We start from the raw sequence: 25919 nt of genomic DNA on the forward strand, positions 1-25919 counted from the left end.
GAGAGAGAGAGAGAGAGAGAGAGCGAGAGAGAGAGCGAGAGAGAGAGCGAGAGAGAGAGCGAGAGAGAGAGCGAGAGAGACAGACAGAGAGAGAGAGACAGACAGAGACAGACAGAGACAGACAGACAGACAGACAGACAGACAGACAGACAGAGAGAGAGAGAGAGAGAGAGAGAGAGGTGAAAGCAGGAAACGATAGGGCAGTTAGGATAACCATCTATCATTGGGAAAATGCTAGAATCTATTATTAAAGAAAAAACAGCAAGACATTTCAAAATTAATGTAATCAAACAAATTCCTCTCTCAGAGCAATGGGAGTGTACCTACAGCACATGGACTGCACCAGCTGACAAAGGTAGCTCACCACCACCTTCTCAAGAGCAACCAGGGACAGATAATAAATGTTAGCCCAGCCACCGATGTCCACGTTGCATGATTGAATAAAGAACCAATGCAATGTATTTGGATTTTTAGAAGCCTTTAGATAAGGTACCACATAAAAGGTTATAGAAGAAAGGAACTTGCAGTATTGATATTAGAGATAACAAGGTACAGAGCTGGATGAACACAGCAGGCCAAGCAGCATCAGAGGAGCAGGAAAGCTGACATTTCGGGCCTAGACCCTTCTTCAGAAATGGGGGAGGGGATGGGGAATCTGAAATAAATAGGGAGAGAGGGGGAGGCGGATAGAAGATGGGTAAAGGAGAAGATAGGTGGAGAGGAGACAGACGGGTCAAAGAGGCGCGAGTGGAGCCAGTAAAGGTGAGAGTGTAGGTGGAGAGTTAGGGAGGGGACAGGTCAAGGGGGCAGGATGAGGCTAGTAGGTAGGAGATGGGGGTGGGGCTTGAAGTAGGAGGAGGGGATAGGTGGGAGGAAGGACAGGTTAGGGAGGCGGGGACAAGCTGGGCTGGTTTTGGGATGCGGTAGGGGGAGGGGAGATTTTGAAGCTTGTGAAGTCCACATTGATACCATTGGGCTGCAGGATTCCCAAGCAAAATATGAGATGCTGTTCCTGCAACATTCGGGTGGCATTGTTGTGGCACTGCAGGAGGCCCAGGATGGACATGTCGTCTAAGGAATGGGAGGGGGAGTTGAAATGATTCACGACTGGGAGGTGCAGTTGTTTCGTGCGAACCGAGCATAGGTGTTCCGCAAAGCAGTCCCCAAGCCTCCGCTTGGTTTCCCTGATGTAGACGAGGTCACATCTGGAACAGCAGATACAGTGTACCACGTTAGCAGATGTGCAGGTGAATATCTGCTTGATGTGGAAGGTCTTCTTGGGGCCTGGGATGGGGTTGAGGGGGGGGGAAGTGTAGGGGCAGGTGTAGCACTTCCTGCGGTTGCAGGGAAAAGTGCCGGGTGTGGTGGGACTGGAGGGAAGTGTGGAGCGAACAAGGGAGTCACGGAGAGAGTGGCCCCTCCGGAAAGCAGATAAGGGTGGGGAGGGAAAAATGTCTTTGGTGGTGGGGTCGGATTGCAGATGGTGGAAGTGTCGGAGGATGATGCGTTGGATCCGGAGGTTGGTGGGGTGGTACGTGAGGACGAGGGGGATTCTGTTTTGGTTGTTATTGCGGGGAGGGGGTGTGAGGGATGAGTTGCGGGAAATGCAGGAGACACGGTCAAAGGCGTTCTCGACCACTGAGAGGTGGAAGTTGTGGTCCTTGAAAAACGAGGACATCTGAGATGTTCGGGAGTGGACTGCCTCATCTTGGGAGCAGATGCGGCGGAGGCAAAGGAATTGGGAATAGGGGATGGCATTTTTGCAGGAAGGTGGGTGGGAGGAGGTGTATTCTAGATAGCTGTGGGAGTCGCTGGGCTTGAAACGGATATCGGTTTCTAGGCAGTTGCCAGAGATGGAAACAGAGAGGTCCACGAAGGAGAGAGCGGTATCAGAGATGGTCCAGGTGAACTTAAGGTTGAGGTGGAAGGTGTTGGTGAAGTAGATGAACTGTTCGAGCTCCTCGTGGGAGCACGAGGCGGCTCCGATACAGTCATCGATGTAATGGAGGAAGAGGTGGGGTTTAGGGCCAGTGTAGGTACGGAAGAGGGATTGTTCCACATAACCTACAAAGAGGCGGGCATAGCATGAGCCCATGCGGGTACCCATGGCTACCCCCTTTGTCTGTAGGAAGTGGGAGGAATTGAAAGAGAAGTTGTTAAGGCTGTCAGTGGAGGGGGACTGGTCGGGCCTGCGGGACAGGAAGAAGCAGAGGGCCTTTAGGCCATCTGCATGGGGAATGCAGGTGTATAGGGACTGGACGTCCATGGTAAAGATGGGGTGTTGGGGACCAGGGAATCGGAAGTTTTGGAGGAGGTGGAGGGCGTGGGTCACGTCACGGTCGTAGGTGGGGAGTTGCTGGACCAAGGGGGAGAAAATGGAGTCGATATAAGTAGAGATAAGTTCGGTGGGGCAGGAGCAGGCGGAGACAACGGGTCAACCAGGGCAGTCAGGTTTGTGGATGTTGGGAAGGAGATAGAAGCGGGCGGTGCGGGGTTGGGGAACAATGAGGTTGGATGCTGTGGGTGGGAGGTCACCTGAAGTGATGAGGTTGTGGATGGTTTGGGAGATGGTGTTTTGCTGGGGTGGGGTCATGATCAAGGGGGCGGTAGGATGAGGTGTCAGAGAGCTGGTGTCTGGCCTCGGCGATGTAGAGGTCAATGCACCATACTACAACTGCGCCTCTTGTCCGCGGGTTTTATGGTGAGGTTGGGATCGGAGCAGACGGCAGCACATTCTGTGGGGGAAGAGGTTAGAGTGGGTTAGAGTGGGTTAGAGTGGGTGAGAGGGGTGGAGAGGTTGAGGCGATTGATGTCTCGATGGCAGTTGGAGATGAAGAGGTCAAGGGAAGGTAGGAGGCCTTGGAGTGGTGTCCAGGAGGAGGGGGTGTGTTGGAGGAGGAGAAGGGGTCAGTAGAGGGAGGGTTAGACACACAGTTAAAGAAGTGAACGCGGAGGCAGAGGCGGCAGAAGAACTGTTCAACGTCCAAGTGTGAGCGGTATTCGTTGATGTTAGGGTGGAGGGGGACAAAAGCGAGTCCTTTACTGAGGACTGACCGTTCGTCCTCAGTAAGGGAGAGGTCTGGGGGATGGTGAAGACCCGGTCTCTCTCCTTCCTGGACCTCTCTGTTTCCATATCTGGCAACCACCTGGAAACTGATATTCATTTCAAGCCCACCGACTCCCACAGCTACCTAGAGTACATCTCATCCCACCCACTTTCCTGCAAAAATGCCATCCCCTATTCCCAATTCCTTTGCCTCCGCTGCATCTGCTCCCAAGATGAGGCATTCCACTCCCAAACATCTCAGATGTCCTCATTTTTCAAGGACCGCAACTCCCCCCGCTCAGTAGTCAAGAACGCCTTTGACCGTGTCTCCCGTATTTCCTGCAACTCATCCCTCACACCCCCTCCCCGCAATAACAACCAAAACAGAACCCCCCCTCGTCCTCACGTACCACCCCACCAACCTCCGCATCCAGCGCATCATCCTCCGACACTTCCGCCATCTGCAATCCGACCCCACCACCAAAGACATTTTTCCCTCCCCACCCTTATCTGCTTTCCGGAGGGACCACTCTCTCCATGACTCCCTTGTCCGCTCCACACTCCCCTCCAGTCCCACCACACCCGGCACTTTTCCCTGCAACCGCAGGAAGTGTTACACCTGCCCCTACACCTCCCCCCTCACCCCCATCCCAGGCCCCAAGAAGACCTTCCACATCAAGCAGATGTTCACCTGCACATCTGCTAACGTGGTACACTGTATCCGCTGTTCCAGATGTGGCCTCGTCTACGTCGGGGAAACCAAGCGGAAGCTTGGGGACTGCTTTGTGGAACGCCTACGCTCGGTTCGCACGAAACAACTGCACCTCCCAGTCGCGAATCATTTCAACTCCCCCTCCCATTCCTTAGACGACATGTCCATCCTGGGCCTCCTGCAGTGCCACAACGATCCCCAACGAAAGTTGCAGGAACAGCATCTCATATTTTGCTTGGGAATCCTGCAGCCCAATGGTATCAATGTGGACTTCACAAGCTTCAAAATCTCCCCTCCCCCTACCGCATCCCAAAACCAGCCCAGCTTGTCCCCGCCTCCCTAACCTGTCCTTCCTCCCACCTATCCCCTCCTCCCACTTCAAGCCCCACCCCCATCTCCTACCTACTAGCCTCATCCCGCCCCCCTGACCTGTCCGTCCTCCCTGGACTGACCTATCCCCTCCCTAACTCTCCACCTACACTCATCTTTGCTGGCTCCACTCGCGCCTCTTTGACCCGTCTGTCTCCTCTCCACCTATCTTCTCCTTTATCCATCTTCTCTCCGCCTCCACCCTCTCCCTATTTATTTCAGAATCCCCTTCCCCTACCCCATTTCTGAAGAAGGGTCTAGGCCCGAAATGTCAGCTTTCCTGCTCCTCTGATGCTGCTTGGCCTGCTGTGTTCATCCAGCTCTATACCTTGTTATCTCAGATTCTCCAGCATCTGCAGTTCCTACTATCTCTGAAACAGTATTGACATTAACATGGTTTGAGGATTGGTTAACAGAGAAAACCGAGTCAGGATTAATGTGTCTTTTTCAGGGTAGAAGACTCGTGGAGTGCCACAAGTATCACTTCAAGGCTTTCAAGTCACACTCCTATTTAAATGGAGACAGTCCAAAAAAGTGCAGCATGGAGGGATCTAAGTGCTTATGAGCATGAAATACATGAAGTTATTGTAAAGTGCAGAAAGAAATTAAGGCAGCAAACTGAATTCTGTCCTTTATTGCTGGTGGTCTGGAGTTTAGAAACAAGGAAGTCTTGTTACAACTGTACAGGGCGTTAGTGAGGCTGCATTTGGAGTTTGAGTGTGTTTTGGTCTCCCATCATTAAAAAATGAATATACTTGCATTAGAAGCCGTTGAAAGGAGATTCCTCGGCTTATTCCTAGGATGAAACTAGCTTAAGCCTTTATTTGTTAGAGTTGAGAAGAACAGGTGGTGATCTTATTGAAAAAAAATAAGATTCTGAGGGGGCTTGATAGGGTAGGTGTTAAGATATTTCCACTAGTACGGGACTCAACTAGGGAACACAGCAACAGAAAAGGGGACACTTGTTAAAATTTGAGATGGAAAGGAATTTCTTCTCCCAGATGGCAGTAAGTATCTAGAATTTTCTACCTGAGTGTTGTGAATGCCAAATTACAGAAAATATTTGAAGAGCAGGTGAATAGATTTTTCAAACGTCAGGCAGTTATGGCTATGCTGACCTGGCACAAAACTATGTTAAGGCCTGGGGCAGGTTCACAATAATCTTGTCAAATGGTGGGCCAAATGGCCTAATCCTGTTTCTTAAGAATTTAAGAATTCTTAAGCTCCTATTTCTTAAGAATTTAAATTAGACACCACACAACTGTTTCAATGTTGAAATACATCTTCAGATAAGAAAGGTATTTTACATAAATAATTTTACGTACATTCTACGTAAATAGCAGGAGGCTCTGTCCTACACTGACAATGGTCCAGATCTTGAAGACTCATAATATTGAGATTAGTTATACTATTGAGGTCTGCAACAACACTAAAATATTTTGATCTCACTTGTACCGAAAATCAAAAGTTATGCCCTCTGGTTCTGCCTGGCCAGTATCTAAAGGGTCAGGGACCTGTCATTTGGGAATTTGAACTGATTCCCCCAGAAGTTACACTTATTTTAGCATAGGCAGTAGCAGTTGCAAAGCGTGCTCAAGAGCACATCCCTTCAAGCCCAAACCAACAAGAATGTTCAAACATTTTAACTCCTGGCTTCCCTCCCAAGCCCAGTAACCCTAACTCAATCCCAACCTTTGTATCCTGAAAATCATTTATTCAATTAAACCCTGCCATCTAAGAAAACACCAATGATTATTTGAATGGGGTAAATGGTAAGTCAAATCAAGAAAAGAACAATACAAAATGAAGATGATCCAACTAAACAATTTTTATTTGCTTTTAAATAATTTTCATGCTGAATGCATTGTTGCATAATGGGATTGTTCAAATTAATTGCTTAACATGTTGAATTGTTAAAGCGGTTCTGCCTTTTTTAAAAAATGGTATGTCTCATCACATTTCCGTGCTGTACAACTCTGACGCTATTTGGTTATAACTGTTCATCATCTTATTTTAGTTGACCATAGAAATCATGTCATTAGTTCTGTCAGTCGGCCAAAAATGTTAACAATTAATTTTCTTCAATTATTATTCTTCAAAATTTGTCTGGCACCAGTGACACTTTATAATTAAAGCTGTTTCATTTCAGTTTAATTTTAAAACTTGGGTTACAGTTACATAAATTTTCACTATTTAGTAACAGAATAAATATATTGTCTGAATATATGGATGACTAAATTATATTATATAGATTCAGTTCGAAAGTTACTTTGCATAAGTTTATAACCATTTCAGAAGTGTTAAATATATTTCATGGCTTCCAGAGTTGAAGTCTTAATTATTTTAAAATATTAAAGCTAATTTTAAAAATTACTTGTCGTTGAGCTAAACACAGAGCAGAAGGTACTACGCTTCACTGTGGCTTCCAGTACTCCATGCTGGAAGGCCATGTTTCTTGCCCCAAATGGTAGACCCTGTTGCAGGAAGAGAAGGCTTTCACTTGCAACCTATAAACCAGCTAAGATAGGCAGTCAGCAACCTAAGTCACAGTTTTGCTGCTGATAGAAAGATACAATTGTGTTTTGATGATTGCTTGCTACAATTTATTAAAGCATCAGAGAAGGAAAAGGTGGCATAAATCAGAGAGTAAGACAACTTACAATTAGAGAATGATGGAAGAAAAAACAGGCTAGATTAAAATGCACAAACAAGTTAAACAGAAGATAGTAAAACAAACAAAGAAAGAGGATTTAAAGGAAGAACAAAGTGTGGCAAACACAAGAGCAATGGAGTAAAAGAGGGAAAAATAACTGGTAGCTCTGTGATTTTCATTTATATAAATAAATTGAAAACAACACCAATGATATCCAATCTGTATCATAGTCAAATTGGCGATTGTGGCTAGTAGATCTCGTTGAAACACAATTGAGAAAACTTCTATTGTACATTATCTATTAGGAAGCCTAAACTAAATTTAGATTTATTGTGGACACTAATTAACTTGATTTGTCATCTCCTTATTAGTAATGCAATTTATTTTTCCCAACACATATTATAAGTACTAAGATGAATTGCAATAGCTACAAATCAAGACTTTCAGAATGCAACGCAATCAACATACCATGAATTTCATATATAGCTTTTGATCCTGCTCTTTTATGAAGTTCATCAATGTTCTGAGTGATGACCACAACCTTTCTGCCTTGCTTGCTCAGTCTAGCCTCACATTCAGCAATAGCAATGTGCGCAGCATTTGGGCTTTTACTCAACATCAGTTCACGGCGGTAGTGATAGAATTCCCACACTCTAGAAGGATTTCTTGCAAAAGCTTCCGGGGTAGCCAAGTCCTGTTAATAGACAAGTACACATGCAAAACACTTCTCTAAAAATAAGTACCGAGCTATCTAAGTTGGTACCCACATGTAGCTCTGAAAGACCAGGTTCTAGTTGGTTTGTTCTGAATGTAATTTGTGGACCTGAAGATTAGCAGTGTGACATTTAGCACTGCTATTTCAATGACAAATAAATTCTAAATCAGAAATTATTAGTTGCAGCAACTTGATACAAATGAGAATCAACAAGGAGATGGAATTTACAGTACAGAAGCAGTCTGTTTGATTCAACTAGTCCAAGCTAGTTTTAAACATCCCAAGTGGCTCTAAAGTTGCAAGATATGCAGCAAAATGGTCCCTGAAGACAAAGCTGGATACAATCAACTCTTATTCAAAAATAATTTACAAGTTATTTTCAAACACGCTTTAATAGCATACAAATAAATAATGCTAATTTTACAGCTGTGTAAGTTGCTTAACAGTAATGCAGTTCTGCTCACTACACTACTAAAAGAATGTGGATGCTTTGGAGAGGGTTCAGAATGGGTTTACCAGGATGTTGTCTGGTATAGGGGATTTTAGCTATGAAGAAAGGTTGGATAGACTGGATTTGTTTTCACTGGAAAGCAGGAGGTTGAGGGGTGACCTAATAGAAGTTTATAAGATTATATATGGCATGGATAGAGTGGAAAGTTTGAGGCTTTTTCCCAGGGTGGAGGGGTTAATTACTAGGGAACACAGGTTCAAGGTGCGAGGGGTGGTGGGGAAGTTTAAAAGAGATGTGCAAGACATGTTCTTCACACAAAGGGTGATGAGTGACTAGAATGCATTGCCAGAGGTGGTGGTGGAAGCAGACACAATAGCAGCATTCAAGAAATACCTGTATGAATACATGTATAGGAAAGGAATAGAGGGATACGGACCCTGTAAGTGAAGACAGTTTTAGCATGGAAGGGCAAAATGTGGTGGCACAGGCTTGGAGGGCTGAAGGGCCTGTTCCTGTGCTGTATTGTTCTTATTAAACTTTGCTACTTCGACTGATTTCACTTAGTTGGAATCCTACATCGACTAGGCAATCTGTTCCACCAGATCATTGCCAAGAAAACAAAATTGAAAATTATTCTTCATGTTTTTCCAAAACAACATGAAAAATGAAGATTAAATTATATTTTGAACTTTATAATACTTAACTACAGCAACAAAGCTACCGTATGAATGCTTTAGACAACAGACTTTTTGTGATCAACAGGCAACAGGGATTAGTGCTGGAGCACAAAACTTTTCCATTATTTCCTCAGAAATAAAAGATGTACAAAAACTTCTCTTTAATACTGTATACTTCAAGACTAGTCCGGCTCTGCCTGAATGTAAATTAGTTACAAATCGGCCTTTCTGGGCAAGGCTAACAATTTATTCAAAAATTTGGCACATGTTTGTTGCAGACAAACTAGGTACTGAGCCAGGATTCCCTAAATCAATTGTGCTATATGTCACAGTATCGGTCTAATCCTGATTTGGAAACTAAATCCAAGAGGTGCAACCAATGTCTCAAATCATGAAATTCAATTTGCAAAGCAGTGTTATCAGATTTAACCTATCTGTTTTGCTAACGGCTTTCAGGGAAGAAAAACTTTCCATCCTTACCCAGCCTGGCTGCAGGCCCAAAGCAATATGGTTGACTCTTAGCTACTGTCTGGGCAACAAATGCTTGCCGAGCCAGAGCCGACATCTCACGAATGATATTTTTTCTAAATGTTGTAAAGTTCTTGATTTTTAGAGTAAACTCTCTAGGGAAAAAAGAGTGGTGCAGTGATTTCAATTGACTAGATGACCAGTGTACAGTTCAAAGGAAAGCTGACAGAATGGAATTTGATCCCCATTCCAACTGAAGTAGACTTGGGCCTGCACTCGTTGCCCTGTTCTGTAGTAAAGTTATGGCATAAGCTGAAGTTCAATGACCTGTCCATTACTTGGAGATGCTACCGTGAGAAGGGGATCTAAGGGAAAAATTCTGAAGTCAAAACAAATGTTGGAAATTAAAATGAATATTGACGTTTGCAGCAAGTATACAAGAAGGGTATTGTATTACTTGAATAAATTAACAACAGGGCTTCATCTTCATTTATTTTCACTCTTAGATTCTTGCTGTGCATTTCAAGCAATTTATCAAATAACTTAATTTCAACTTAACTATGTTGTATGAGAGCCAAGTCGTCAATTGGTGCTGAATCAGAGGTTAACAGGTTATGGTTACAGTCGGTTCCATTTTTTGGAAATACCATCGACAATTGCACAGCATCACTTATATTACAGCACAGGAGAGGGGGAAGAAACAAGTATATATTACTTTAGCCCACACCTGACACTAAATAATGGCAGATAAAAGATATTGAATTATTACAAAAAACCTCAGTTTTATATGGTTTTAAAGGTAACAGCCACAGTAAAACCACAATCCTCAGCCTTCCTTCACATCATGGCATTAATAGTCTCTTACTGTAAGTGCAAGATGCACTCCAGTCGTTGCTGAAGCTTTCGAATTCTATAAAGAATAAATGAATCACCTACAATCATCAGAGATCGCATTTTAACATGAAATTACCAAAATGCATCATATTCCTCTACCAGTTTTGTGGATCACAGGAACATACCTGGGCTTGCCATTTCCTCCAAAAGCCCCCTTTTCCACGGAATGTGGGAACTCCGCTCTCTGCACTAGCTCCAGCGCCTGTTAAAATGGTTATGTGCTTGGCGTTTGCAAAGACTTCCCGAAATTCAGTCAAATCTTTTAAAAAAGAAGACATTTACAATCAAGAAATGCATATTAGACAAAGATTCAAATGATATGATAATTCAGAAAGTCTGAACAGATCATTCTCTGCGTGAAAAGGTTGCCCCTTAGATCCCTTTTAATCTTTCCCCCCTCACTTTAAACCTATGCCCTCTAGTTTTGGACTCCCCACCCTGGGGGAAAGACCTTGTCTACTTACCCTATCCATGCCCTCATGATTTTATAAGGCTCTATAACACTCCAGGGAAAAGAGCCCTGGAGGGGGGCTCCTTCCTTTAGGGAAAAATACAGAGGCAATGAAAATTATGAAGGATTTGAAAGGAAAGACAAAAAGATATTTCCACTTGAGATATGTGAAAGTGGAAAGTGTTCAAAAATTAAGGATTTTAAACAGGATAATAACGCAACAAATAATTCAGAGGAAAAGATAAAGGGGTAAGAATGTAGAACCACAGGGTAGTCAAGGCAATTAGTGTGGCTGCATTTTAAGGTGAGTTAGAAGGGCCATTACTGGTCCAAGAACAGGAGGTAATGTTGAAGCAGTTGAAGGACAGAGATGGCAGTAGCTTATGTGCAAGAAAATGCTGGCAGACTTATTGGCCAAATACCTGCTCTGCACAGTAAAATATTTTACCAAATTAGGCAGAACAGCAGAATCAGTGTTCTTTTCCTCACAAAGTCAGGGATAAACATTATATCAGGCTTAAGAGTCTAGATATGAATATTCACACATGATACACCAACTGAAATAATATTAAGTCATAACAGTGACATAAGCCTAGTTTTGCTTGACAACCTGGGGAGTGTTGCTGAACAGACAGACCGTGGAGTGCAGGTTCATAGTTCCTTGAAAGTGGAGTCGTAAGTAGGAAGGACAGTGAAGGCAGCGTTTGGTATGCTTGCCTTCATTGGTCAGTGCATTGAGTAAAGGAGTTGAGAGGTCATGTTGCCGCTGTACAGATATTGGTTAGGCCACTTTTGGAATGCTACATGCAATTCTGGTCTCCCTGCTATAGGAAGGATATTGAGAGACTTGAAACAGTTCAGAAAAGATTTACAAGGATGTTGCCAGGGTTAGAGAGTTTGAACTATAGGGAGAAGCTGAATAGGCCGGGGCTATTTTCATTGGAGCGTCAGGAGCTGAGGGATGACCTTGTAGAGATTTATAAAATCATGAGGGGCATGGATAGGGCAAATAGACAAGGTCTTTTCCCCAGGGTGGGGAGTCCAAAATTAGAGGGCATAGGTTTAAATTGAGAGGGAAAAAAGATTAAGAGGGATCCAAGGGGCAACCTTTTCACGCAGAGAGTGATGTGTGTATGGAACTTGCTGCCAGAGGAAGCAGAGGAGGCTGGTACAATTGCAACATCTGGATGGACACATGAACAGGAAGGGAATAGAGGGATATGGGCCAAATGCTGGCAAATGGGACTAGATTTATTTAAGATATCTGGTCGCATGGACGAGTTGGACTGAAGGGTCTTTTTTTTGCTGTATATCTCTACGACTCTAATAATTATAATCTAACCTCAATATACAACTTTGCAGGTATTACATTTGAGACGACTGGCAATTAAATAGTGCCTTTTGTGATCTTGGAACATCCCAAAACACTGTACAGCCAATTAAATACTTTTGAAATACCCTATCCAGTTATTTAGGTCATAGGGCTCAGAATCCATTAATAACATGATCAATTAGTAATTAGTCACTGTATATTGTTAGGTATATCAAAGTACAACTTCAGAGTGTCTGTGCTTCCAATTTAGACTCACATTCAATAATCAGTGCTACCGTGTTTTAGCCCATCAGTGAACCCACATTGCCTTCCAGCTTGAATTGGCGGGGTGGGGGTGGGGAAGCAATGAATTTATCCACAAATGTTTATTCACCACACGCAACATATTATGGGCTCTTGTGGTGTAGTGGTATTCATAGTCATACAGCTCAGGCCCTTTGATTTCCAATGTCTACGCTGACCAACAAACACCAAACTATATTAATCCCATTTACCTGCACTTGGTCCATAGCCTACAATGCTCTGGAATTTTAAGTGCTCATCCAGGTATTTCTTAAATGGTGCAAGAGTACCTGCTTCCACTACACTCTCAGGCAGCATGTTCCATATTGCTACCACCCTCTGGGGGGGGGGGGGGGGGGGAGAACTTTTCTTTCTCAGATCTCCTCTAAACCATTCACTACTCACCTTCAACTTATGGTCACTGGTCACGATCCACCATATCTACGCCTCCCATAATTCTGTATACCTCAATCAGATTCACCCCCTTGGCCCCCTCTGCTCCAAGGAAAACAAACCCAGCCTATCCTGTATCTCCTCATAACAGACTTTTCATCTCTGTCACATCCTGGTGAATCATCTCTGCACTTTCTCCAGTGCAATCACATCCTTGCAATAGTGTGGTGACCAGAACTGCACACAGCATTTCTTCTGTGGCAACGTTTAAGTTTTAGCAAGACTTCCTTGCTCCTATATTGTACGTCCTTGATAATGAAGGCAAGCATCTATATTCCTTCTTCACCACCCTGTGCTGACACCTTCAGTTACCTATGTACTTGTACACAAAGGTCTCTTTGTTCCTCAGTATCCCCCAAGGACCTACCATTTATTTTGTATGTCCTTGCCTTATTAGAACTTCCAAGATGTATCATCTTGCACTTATCAGAATTAAATTCCATCTGCCATTGCTCTGCCCAACTTACTAGCTGATCAATATCAGACAGTAGCATGAGGCTATCCTCCTCAATATCATGACCTCTGAGCCAGAGAACCCAGCTTCAAGTTCCACCTGGTCCAGAGTTGTATAACACCATGTGTGAACAGTTGATTAGAAAATATCTAGATGCAACACATTTACACACCTTTAGAGATGGTGTGAATTGTCAAACAGGATTGTCAAAAGTTTATATTGTAAGATGATCAGCAATCATTGAAGAGAGATTTAAACCAACTTTCAAAAGAATCAGATATGTAAATACAACTAGTTTTAAGATCCACAATAAATAACTTAGTGGAAACAGATTCAATAGTGGTTTTCAAAAGGGATTTTAATGCTTGAAATAAGAAAAAAAATGCAGGACTATGGTGAAACAGAAGAGTTAGACTGTTCAGATAAAGAATTGGCACAGAAAACATCAGCCAAATGGCTTTCTGTACTGTAATATTCTGAGATAAATATTATACTAAAGTCCTTCACATACAAGAAAACAGACAAGGAGGAGGCATAATGCAGAAGTGATCAAAAGTTTGACTACAAAGACACGTTTAAAGAGAATTTTAACAGCAATGAGACAGGAGGCTACAGTATGTAGGGCCTTGATGGCTGAAGACTCTATATTAGTAAATGTGTGTAACTATGCTGTCAATTTGAAAAGGTTATTTGGTCCTGGGTCTTTTTTCCAGGGAGGTTGAAAAGGCAAAGCTGTTGAACTTGCTAATGGAGGCCTTCAGGCTTTTCTCAAAAAAAGTTGGACCAATGGAAGCAGCTTCAATAGGAGTGGCCAGTTCTCATAAACCAGGCTTTTAATTCATTTTTAGCTTTAGCAGTCAGAAGCTGTTTGTGTCCCAGAAGAGTTGGAGCTTCAGTGAATGATTCCTGGCTGCTACTATCTCTGAAATCTCTCTTGATGTTGTTTCCTTCTGGATTGGAGAACTGCATGTAAGAATCTGTGTCTGAATATACCTTTTTTCCAAGGGTGTGTTTGTGTAATGTTACTATATTGGAACAGTTAATTAGTAATAGGTACTGTACCTATTATTCAGTTAATTTTTCGAATAGTTAAGATATTCTAAATTCCTTTTTGTTTACATTTTAATCACAGTGTTAAATAAATTGTGTTCTGCTTAACGTCAAGTAGTTTGACCAGTCCCATCACATTCGGAACATGCAGTTCACATCCAACTTTAAAATAAGAAAAAAAGTTAGGGATTAGGTTACCGTCTTAAAATATTTTGAAGGGGTTTGGCCTGGCCCATAACAAATTAGGAACTCGGCCGGGATCAAAATCTATACTTCCAAGTTGGGTTTAGGATTGTCGGACTCAAAGGCGACAAATGGTAGGCGTTAGTGTCTTTTGTTTCGGGTGCTGAATTTGGTTTCTTTAAACAGAGTACGCCTGTGTAGGAATGGCTCTTTTGGTCATTAAGAGTTTTCTGGGTGGGTGGATGAAGTGACTTCGGGAATTTTACAAAAAGTGAGCAAGGCAGAACTGTTGGAATTGGTAGACAAGCTGGAGTTGGTGTTGCCTTTGTCTGTGACAAAAGGAGAGGTAATTGCAGCAATAGTGCAACATTTAAATTTGTTGGAAATGACATCAGAATCTTTGGAAACAGCTAGAATTCAATAAACATGAAAAGAAAATGAAACAGTTTGAATTACAATTGAAAGCAGATGGAAAAGAAAAGAACAGGAAGGCCCTGGCAGAACAGAAAGACAGAAAAAAGAAGCAGAAAGAGAGAGAGAGTTTGAACTTCAGAAGCTGGCAGTTAGAGGAAAGGGCCGAGGTGAAGGTAGAAGGTAGGCAAAGAGAGGAATATAGCGATATCAAGCAAGCCCATTGTAGCCAAAGGCCTGGTGAGGATCTGTTTAAATATGTCTAAGCATTGCCTGAATTTGACAAAAAGAATGTAGAAGCCTATTTCATTTCAGAAAATGGCTAAACAAATGAAGTGGCCAGTGACCATGTGGGTTTTGTTGATCCAAACAAAGTTGGTAGGTAGAGCTAGTGAGGTATTTGCGTCACTATCAAAGGAGATATCTGGGAGTATGAGGTGAAGAAAGCCATCTTAAGTAGATATAAGCTAGTGCCAGAAGCCTACAGAAAACGTTTCAGGAATTTAAGGAGGAACACTAGTCAAATGTACATTGAGTTTCAAAGTATCAAACACAGATATTTTGATAGGTGGACAAGGGCATTGAAAATAGATCAAACATATGATGCTCCTAGAGAGATGATTATTCTGGAGGAGTTCAAAAATTCACTTCCTTAAGTAGTCAGAACTCGTGGAAGAGCAGAGGTGAAACTGCAAGATTACCAGCTGAAATGGCTGATTATTGAGAGTTGGGTCTTAAATCAAAGTTTGATTTCCGATATCAATTTTAATCTGTGAGGGATAGAAATTGGGGAAAAGAGAAATCCTCAAATGTTAAGGGAAAAAGCGATCTCGTTGAAGATAATAAAGATAGTTTACCACAGGGTAAAAAGGAAAGCCAAGAGGGGAAAAGAGAAGTAAAAAAGCTCAGGCGTTTTCACTACAATAAAGTAGGCCACATGAAGTCACAGTGTTGGTGGTTTAGAAAAACACTGGGAAAACAGATGTAGGAAAACAGGATAAGCCAGTGAGTTTTGTCAGAGGTTGGTTGAGGAGAAAGTACCTGATCTTCAAAGTTTACTCACATATGCCAGGAGGAGCAGGTAAAGAAATTACAGTTTTAAGTGATATAGCAGTATGTCAATCTACGATGATGAGAGATGAGGAGGTATGTAATTCAGAAGGACTATTGCCAGAAGCAAAAAATGGTAAAATGTGGAATTCATTGTGAGATGAGAAGTACTCCATCATGTAAAGTGAGGTTGGAGTGTCCAGTGAAAAAAGTGCATTAGTGGTGGGAGGAGTGCTGGAGGAACTCTCAGCTCCAGAAATACAATTTGTTCCTGGTAATGATATAGCTGGATCACAGGTAGGAACGCTGCCTACTGTGGTCGAAAAGCCAATGGAAAATCAAGCAACTCAAGTATTACAGAAAGTATATGCTCGGATTTTTACTGACTGTGTGATAACAAGGTCACAAAGCCACAGGTTGAAGCAGGAGAAGAAATCAAAGAATAAAGATAAGGAAGTTGAAGTAGAATTATCAGAGACCATGTTTGATCAAATGGTTGAGACAAAACAAGAACAGGTGGAGGACAAAGTGGATATTTTTAGATCAGAGAAATGAACTGAGTTACAGCAGAGACATGAAAAACTGAAGCAAGCGTACCAAAAAGTGTACACAGAAGAATCTGCGTATATTCCAGAATGTTACAATCTTAAAATGACATCTTGCTGAGAAATGGAGACCATCACATATTCAGATGGATGAGAAACGGGCAGAAGTTCATCAAGTTGTATTACCAGCGGGTTATAAAAAGGTGGTGTTGCAGGTAACATATGTATTACCAGTAGGAGATCATTTGAGTGTAAGGAAAACTCAAGCCAAAATACAAAAACATTTTTACTGGCCTGGACTGCATAAGGATGTAGTTGAATTTTCCAGACACATCCTATGTGTCAGGTAATTGGAAAACCTCCGGAAGTGATAAATCCAGCACCTTTAATTTCTGCAAGGGGCCTTTTACAAGGGTCTTAATTGATTGCTAGGACCACCACCTGAAATAAAAGTGGGAATCAGTGTTTGGTGACAATAATGGATGAGTCCACTAGATTTCCAGATGCAATTCCATTACCCAATATCACATGTAAAAGGATTGTAGAAGAGTTCACTAGATATGAGCTACCCACAGAGATACAAATCAGATCAAGGGTCAAATTTTACATCAACATAAAACAATTCAAATCCACTCCCTACTATCCAGAATTGCAGGGAGTGTTAGAACCGTGACCATGTTGAGGGTTTAGAGTCAAGGCTACCTAAATAATTGGGATAAAAGGAATTCTGTTTGTACTTTTTGCAATTAGGGATGAACCAAATGAATTGCCCAAATTCAGTCCATTTGAATTAGTTTTGGGGCATGAGGTGAGAGGACCATTGAAATTAATTAAGGAGAAATTGGTGAGTCAGAATTCAGACACCACATATTCAGACTATGTGTCAAATTTTAGGGAAAGATTAAATAGAGTGGGTGAGTTGGCTAAGCAGCATTTAAAAGTAGCACGGTATATTAAGAAACAGGAAGCAGACAAGAAATCAAAAATTTGCAATTTTGCTAATGGAGATAAAGCTTTAGTGTTACTTCCAGTGATAGGTGAACCTTTAAAAGCAAGTGGACCTTATCAAATTACAAGGAGATTGAGTGAGGCAAATTATTTGATAAGAACACCAGATAGAAAGAAATCTCAGAGTGTGTCATGTGAATATGCTCAAAAGGTATTTTGATAGGGAAAGAATGCAAAAGGAGAAATGCGTTACTGGCTACAACACAGAGTGAAGAACCAAGTTCACAGGATTATGAATTGGACATTCCTCAAATTAAGTTGGACAATGAGCAAGTTATCAAAACTTGGAATAAATTATTAAGTTACCTTCCACAGGAAAATCAGTAATAACTCTTTCAGGTCATTTCATCACACGGGAATATATGTGGGAATAAGCTGGGAAGTACTAATCAAAATATGCATGAGGCAGATAGAGAAAATGCTATTCCAATTAAGCAACATCCTAAAGACTTAACCCTCTAAAGTTGGCACACGTTCAAAAAGAGATCGAACGTATGCTCAAAGACAACATAATCAAAGTGAGCTGTAGCAAATGGAGCTCACCCATAGTAATGGTGACAAAACCAGCTGGTACCCAATGATTGTGTGTGGACTATTGCAAAGTCAATGCAATTACAAAGTTTGATTCATATCCTATTCCACATTTGGAAGATTGTATGGAGTAGGTGGGACAAGCAACTTATATTTCTAAGTTGGACTTACTCAGGGGATACTGGCAGATACCTTTGCCAAAAGAGCAAAGGTAATTTTGGTTTTTGACATCAAATTGACTGTACCAATTTAAAGTCATGCCATTTGGTATGAAAAATGCGCCAGCTACATTTCAAAGACTAAACAATAGTCATTTCTGGATTAACCAATCGTGTGGTGTACATCAACAACCTGACAATTTTTAGTCACACATGGAAAGAACATTTGCAACATTTATTGGAATTGTTCGATTGACTTTGGGAGGCAGGCTTGGCCATCAACCTGGCTAGGAGCTGTTATCCGAGATGGACAGATGGCCCCACACAACATGAAAACAAAGGTTATTGTTGAGTTACCCATACCATCAACCGAGAGAGCAGTACTAGGATTCCTGGGATTGAGTGGGTTTTATTGGAAGCTCGTACCTAATTTTAGCAGCGTGGTTACTCCACTGTCTAACTTATTGAAGAAGTGCAGAAAATTTCAATGGATGGCAGACTGTCAGAAGGCATCTGACAGCCCGAAAGCTGTGTTAACCACTGCCCCACCTAAACTTGCAAAGCCATTTAAAGTGGCTATCGATGCTGTACTCTTACGAGAAGAGGACAAGAAGATACAAAGATCTATCAGGTATTTTTCCAGAAAATCGAATTCTTATCAGAAATATTCCACAATTGAGAAGGAAACCTCAAGCTTGGGCTGGCGTTACAACATTTCAACATTTATATTGCCTGTAATGTGTCTAAGACAATTGTATATAACCCATTAAAGTTTTTAGAGAAATTGAAGGACAAAAATTCCAGATGTTTAGATGGAGCTTATTATTCCAGCCATTCAAATTGAAAATTATACACGTGGCAGGATGAAACGTAATTGCCAAAGCATTATCATGACTTTGATGAAGAAAGATGGAGGCTCTCTGTGGTGGGAGTAAACAGACTGAAATAGAATGTAGCAGTGAATGTTTGCATGCTCAAAGTCAATGTAACATGTATGTATTGTAGAGTACTAATAAAATAAGACTAAGGGTTTTAAAATGAAGACATCATCGTATATTGATGGGGTTTTTTTTTAAAACAAAGGGGGCGGGGAAGGTGTGATGATGCTGTCACTTTAACAAGGTTATTTTGTCCTGCATTTTTTTTGAAGCGAGGCTGTAAAGGCAGAGGTATTGAATGGGCTACTGGAGACAGCCTGAGTAAACAACTCAGGAGGCCTTTAGGTTCTCTTAAGAAAAGTTGGAATAATGGAAGCAGCTTGAATGGGTGTGGCCAGTTCTTCCACACCAGGCTTTCTAGTTTTTTTATAAAAGCTTTGGCAGTCAGAAGAGCTTTAGTAAATAATTCCTGGCTGCTACTTTCTCTGAAGTTTCTCAATGTTGTTTCCTCCTGGATTGGAGAACTGCATATAAGAATCTGTGTCTGAATTTACCTTTTCACCAAGGGTTGTGTTGATGGGATTTTACTATATTGGACCAATTAGTTAGCAATAGGTACTGTACCTAATATTCGGTTAAGTTTTCCAACAATTAAGTTATTCTAAATTCCTCTTTCTTTTGTTTGTATTTTAACTGCAGTGTTTAAATAAATTATGTTCTACTTAATGTCAAATAGTTTGATCAGTCGCAACACATCTGGAACATGCAGTTCACATCTACCTTCAAAATAAGAAAAAGTTAGGGATTAGGCTACCTTCTTAAAAGATATTTTGAGGGTGGCTGGCCTGGTCCATTACAGGTGGACAGGGTAGGTGACACATACAAGACCATGTGCGTGGGACGTAAGCACATCTGTGTTCTGAGGGTGAACAAGGCGGCAGAGACAAGTTGTGCACTGTCTTGTTAGTTAGTCAGAAGAAACATTTTAAAGAGCAATAGTGGAGTTCAGCCAGCAATATATAAAGATATAGGCAGGGGAGATCTGGGTAAATCAAGAGTTCAAGGTGGGAGGTTGTAAACAATGTCGAAACAATATACCACAAACTACAGATGTTTCTGAGAAGAAGTCAAGAGAGAGATGAATGATGTTGCAGGATACAAATAAATAGTCCTGGTAATGGAGTAGCATGTGGAGCCGAAAGCTCAGTTTTGGATCATACAATACAAAAAGGAATACATTACTATCCGATGCCACTTGATTAAATAAATTATTTTGTAGTTCTGATTCTGACTAAGTAATAACAAGTCACAGTGCACATTAAATTGTTACATCATCAAAAGTGGAATATTCAAGTCTAAATAGTATTAAGGAAAAAAGGACATTGATTAAAAAAGATTGCCATCATTTTCGGCAACCCTGCGGTCCTCTCAGCAAGCAAAATCAGTTTTAAAGTTTTAGCAAAGATTTCTAGCTCGGATTGTGGGTGAGGTTGTTGACTTACTCGCGGAGCTAGCTTGTTTTTGTTCAGATATTTCATCACCATGCTAGGTAACATCATCAGTGAGGCCTCCGATGAAGTGATGTTGTTCTACTTTGCTTGGAATTTATGCTGTCTGGCCCGTTACAGTGAGTAGTGTCATTTCCAGTTTTGTTCTGTTTGGGTTTGTAATATAGGAAAGTTCGTTGTGTCGTTTTGCTGCTTGCTGATGTTCATGTATTCTGGTGGCTAGTTTCCTTCCTGTCTGTCTGATGTAATGTTTGTGGCAGTTGTTGCTTGGTATTTTGTAAACCATGTTGGTTCTTCATGTTGTGGGAATGGGGTCTTTAATCCTTGTGAGTGTTTGTCGTAGAGTGGCTGAGGACTTTCCTTAATATCGGTACACTTGGACAATGAAGGCTATCAGTTTAACTGGAACAACGTAACTGTAGTAGCCCAAGCCAAAACATGGACACGTACGGGAATTCCTAGAAGCATAGTTCTCAACCCGTAATGCAATCAACAAACACATAGAAATGGACCCCAAATACAAACCTATACAGAACAAAACCAGAAATGACACTACTCACCATAATGGACCAGACAGCATAAATTCCAAGCGGAACAGAACAACATCGCTTCATCGGAGGCCTCACTGATGATATTACCTAGTATGGTGACGAAAGGTCTGAACAAAACCAAGGCAGCTCGGTGAGCAAGTCAACAACCTCAATCAAAATAAGTCTATATCAAATTAGTTGGGGTCTTGTGGCACAGGGGCAGTGTCCCAATTATCCCAGTGGTAACAAGCTCTGAAGAAGGGTTACTGGACCCAAAACGTTAACTCTGATTTCTCTCCACAGATGCCAAACCCGAGTTTTTTTCAGCAATTTCTGTTTATGTAATACTGAAGACCAGTTGGAAGTATTTTGTGCTCGGTTGTTGGATTGACAAGTTTCCTTTCTGTCTCATTAAAAAGCATATCCACTTGCAGATGTGTCCATACTTTGGCAATAACTTAAAAGCATAATACAAGCAGAGACATAAATCACCTTAACGTCAGTTCATAGGCTGTTGCCCATCATTTTGAACCAATGCCTCCCTATGTTCCTTAAGCCTGAATGCATTTCTGCTGCTGACCCAAACTATTGTACTAGTCTAGTCTGTAGGTGCTTTTCCAAACATACTGAGCATTGTTTCATCTTTCAAGCAATCTTCCAACTGATCTATATAAAACAACATCAAAACATCAACACAAGACAGTATCCTGCACATAAAGGCAATTTAAGTGATGCGGTCCTCTGATCCGATCAGGTAAAAGCAACTAAATAATTTGTTTTTAAATGTCTTGCTACTCAAACTACACCAATAACTATCCATTAATCAAGTTGGTTTACAAGCAGTTTTCCAAACACTAACACACCAATTATCTCCTGTTCCAATGATCTGGTCCCACACAGTTATAATGCCAGGGCAAATGGAAGAAGAATTTGGAATAATTTTTGACAATTCCTCTGCCCTCTTAACAATCAAAACAATTCTATATCAAATTAGTTGGGGGTCTTGTGGCACAGTGGTAGCAATTCTCCTGAATTGCTTATTGAATTTATTAGTGACACTCGCGTTCATAGTCCCTAGCTTTGGCCCAATTCCTCCCCAAACCCCCAAATAGTAACATTGCCTTGTCTACCGGAATGAGAGAGTTCATAATTTTAAAGACTTCAGAACTTACGCAAAACCTTTCCTTTTCTAGAGAAAAACAACTTAGCTTATCCAAAATCTTACACAATAAAGAATATCCCCGACTTCTGATTGTATGACGCAACTCCCACAGCAGCCAAGATCAGTCTCAATTTGTATTTGAAGAAATTCAGTAAGTCAATGTTCACTGTATGAGCTAACAACTTGTTTAACAAACTCAGAATTCCAGGAATAAGGAGAGCTGCTCAACATCCAAACTGCTGGCTCTGTCCTTATGTAACTTGGAAAGTTGAACCCATAGTCTTTTGTAACATAATCAGTTGATATGAATGCTCTAAATATGCACAGTCTCGTTCCTTCATTATTTTATAACTTTAATTAAATCATGTTACTCTTTGCTGAAGTATATACCCCCAGCTCATCCCACTTATCTGGGTGACTAACGTACTTTAAAGATCATTTTGTTGCACTCTTTTCAAAGCCTGTACAGTCCCTACATATGAGCAACTCAATTATATTAAATATTTGTTTGACTATTATTATTGGGACTCTTGCTCTTCCTGATATATTAATATTATGACCTTGATCTTTGTGTACAGGCCACAATTTCAAAATCTGCAGATGATACAAAACTTGGAAGTGTTGTGAACTGTGAAGGAGATAGAGCAGAACTTCAAAAGGATATAGGTTGGGTTGACAGGCAGATGAAATTAAATGTGGAGAAACATGGAATGATTGAAAATATTGGCAAAGATCTGTAGCTCGGGTTGTGGATAAGGTTGTTGACTTGCTCGCCGAGCTGGCTTGTTTTTGTTCAGACGTTTCGTCACCATGCTAGGTGACATCATCAGTGGAGCCTCTGTTGAAGCGATGTTACTATACTCCACTTGGAATTTATACTGTCCGGTCCGTTATGGTGAGTACTGTCATTTCCGGTTTTGATCCGGGTTCATATACGGGGTGCAATTCTACATGTTTGTTGATTGGAGTATGGGTGGAGAACCATGCCTCTAGGAATTCCCGTGCGTGTCTATGTTTGGCTTGGGCTGCTATGGTTACTTTGTCCCAGTTTACAAAATACCACGCAACAACTGCCACAAACATTACATCGGACAGACAGGAAGGAAACTAGCCATCAGAATACACGAACATCAGCTAGCAGCAAAACGGCACGATGAACTCTCCTTAATATGTGTACATTCAGACAATGAAGGCCATCAGTTTAACTGGGACAAAGTAACCATAGTAGCCCAAGCCAAACATAGACACGTACGGGAATTCTTAGAGGCATGGTTCTCCACCCACACTTCAATCAACAAACATATAGAATTCGACCCCATATACAAACCCATACAGATCAAAACCGGAAATGACACTACTCACCATAATGGACCAGACAGTATAAATTCCAAGTGGAATAAAACAACATTGCTTCATCAGAGGCTCCACTGATGATGTTACCTAGCATGGTGACGAAACGTCTGAACAAAAACAAACCAGCTTGGCGAGCAAGTCAACAACCTCATGGAATGATTCAGTTTGGTACGAAGAAGAGGGAAACAATAGCCCAGATGGCCACAATGTTTTTGGAGCAGCATAGACTAGAGTTGCACGTTGACACCATGTGGAATCCCAGATATACTGACTCATAGGAATTGGCTGGGAAATTGAAATTTTTGATTGGCAATTCCATTGCATCTGGGATCCTACCAAAGAATATATTAAAGTGGGAGAATTTAAAGAGTTTCGGCTACTTAAGCTTAACAGTTACCCAGGAATGGTTAGAGGATTAAAAACCTAGTCTAACTGCCAGACATCTATTAATGCTGCCCCCACAACATTTCAGTGACTCCTCCAACCACACCATCCCCAAACCACCCCCAACCAGAAGCTTCTTAGCCTAACCCTATCTACTCCACCTAAATTCCTGCCCCAGACTGGAATCCAGCAGACTGATTAAACATTCCCATAAGAGACACCATCAACATTTAAATTTCTGAGCATGGCACAATGACTACTGCAAAAGGAGATGTGGTTTCCACAACAATTCACTTTGCAGCTGGACACTTGGATTCCTGGACAGGTTTGTTACAAGAGGCCCCTGTCCAGGAGTCTCCAGCATAGAAGACATTGAAACAATAGGTAGGTTTTAATCCAGTTAGGGATGAAACTAGGGTGCCTATTTCAGAATATCTGACCCAATGTAAAATAAAAGGTACAATTCTAAGTGCAGAAAGAACTAGGTGTTTGTGTGTATAACTCATTGAAGGTGGCAGGCCATGTTGACAATGTAGTAACGGAAACATACAGTACTCAAGGCAGTATTAATAGGAATACAGAGTACAAAAGCAATGAGCTCATGTTGAACTTGTCCAAGACACTAGCTCAGCCTCCACTGCAGTACTGCCTCCAGTTCCTGGAAAGATGTGAAGGCACTGAGTAGTGTGCAGAAAATGTTCCTAAGAATGTTTCCAGAGATGAGGAACTTCAGTCACGAAGGCAGAATCAAGAAATTTGGTCTGTTTTCTGTGAAGAGGAGGTTGAAATGCTATGTCAAAGAAGTATTCAAAATCATGAGGGAGTTGGACATCTGCATACACCTGACAAGGAAACCGTTCTCACTCATGAAACGATCCAGTGAAAAAAATTCTTATATGGCAAAAACAAAGGAGGCACGAGGCAAAACCCTGTGTGGTTAAGGTCTGGAATGCCCTGCCTAAGCACATGGCGCTCGTTCAATGAAAGCACTCAAAACGGAATTAGTTTATCACCTGAAAGGATGAACGTGTAGGATTACAGCGAGAAGGCAAGGGAATGCCACAAGATGAGAGGTTTATTCGGGGTGCCAGCGCAGACACAACGACCTGAATTACCTCCTTCTACGCTCTGAAATTGTGTTTCTACTGGACTTTTGAGGCACAACTCTACATGACTTTTACCACCCCGATTATATTCCTGCCGTCCACGAAGAACTTACCTGAATTTGGGCGGCTCGTTTCAATCTGAGTCATTTGCAATTTCGGAGGCCGTTTAAAACAATTTCCCACCTGCGAAACAAGCTTCCTGGCAGTGAGCTGAAGAAGAATCATTGCAATTATAGGCTAGTTCTGGAAAAAAAAAAGACATGAAATGTAAAAAAAAGTAAATTAAAGAAACAAGTGATTCAGTTGCCACTAGCCACCAAGATGATTTCGCTGCGCCGGAAATGGTGCAGGGGGAGGAGCTGAAAGTACAGAAGGCAAGGGCAGAACCCCCGAGGTGGGGGTCAAAGTTATTCCTGTCCTGTGTATTTAAAGGTCCCCGCTGACATTGTTATGGTGCTGTCAAGAAGAGACAGCTCGGCCCTAGCCGTGGTTGCTGAAAAGACTGAAGCTGGGATTGGTGATGGTGGGAACCTAGATGCAGCCCAAGGTCCTGCGGCCCACAGGCTCTCCATGTCTCCCTCTCCGCCCTACACAATAACCAGCTGCAAAAACGGAAAGGGCTCCTTCCTAAGCCCCCGGGGATAAAATACTGACTGCTTTAGCGTGACCCAAATTTACCTACGCTTCCTTGGAAGCGGCGGGAGAACCAGCGGACGGCAACACTCTGCACGTCCCCCCCGCACAGGACAGAAGCGGCTGTTACAGACAAGTGGGGAAATGGCGCCCCCTGCAGCACCGGCGGCTACACCTCCCGGTAAAGCGTGGAGCTCAGCACGTCCGTCTGCAAAAGCCAGCACACACAACCCCCAGCCAGAGCAACCACCAACAATCATCAAGAACAAACTGATCCTAATCGGATAGCCTTACAAAAGCCCCCGATACATCTTTTGACAGACCTATTATTAATCTTTAATCATCATTAAGAGAGAAAACATTGCGGTGTTGGAAATGAAGGATGTTTTCTTGGTAGCCAAGCTAATGTATTTCATGGAATAACAATTGAAAAGGAAACCTTTCGGCTTTTTGTTCACGGTCGCAAACTCT

The 25919-nt window shown here is 41.9% G+C and overlaps 1 protein-coding gene across 3 annotated transcripts in view; it reads right to left on the bottom strand.

Moving 5' to 3' along the window:
* sirt5 (sirtuin 5) overlaps nt 1–25624 on the bottom strand; it is a 42440-nt gene extending 16816 nt beyond the window's left edge. Inside the window, exons 1-4 of one of the 3 annotated variants that reach the window (XM_048614781.1) lie at nt 25494–25624; nt 24929–25058; nt 10111–10244; nt 7249–7474 (exon numbers count right to left, since the gene is read on the bottom strand). In XM_048614781.1, the coding sequence (XP_048470738.1) occupies nt 7249–7474; nt 10111–10244; nt 24929–25040 (472 nt within the window). In that variant the 5' untranslated portion in view covers nt 25041–25058; nt 25494–25624. Of the gene's footprint in view, nt 1–7248; nt 7475–10110; nt 10245–16491; nt 16639–24928; nt 25059–25493 lie in introns of those variants that run through there. The other 2 variants (XM_048614786.1, XM_048614793.1) reach the window with 2 other exon arrangements.
* Nucleotides 25625–25919: the final 295 nt, after the last annotated feature.

Source organism: Rhincodon typus, chromosome 2 (assembly GCF_021869965.1).
Source record: "Rhincodon typus isolate 14 chromosome 2, sRhiTyp1.1, whole genome shotgun sequence".
NCBI classification, from domain to species: Eukaryota; Metazoa; Chordata; class Chondrichthyes; order Orectolobiformes; family Rhincodontidae; genus Rhincodon; species Rhincodon typus.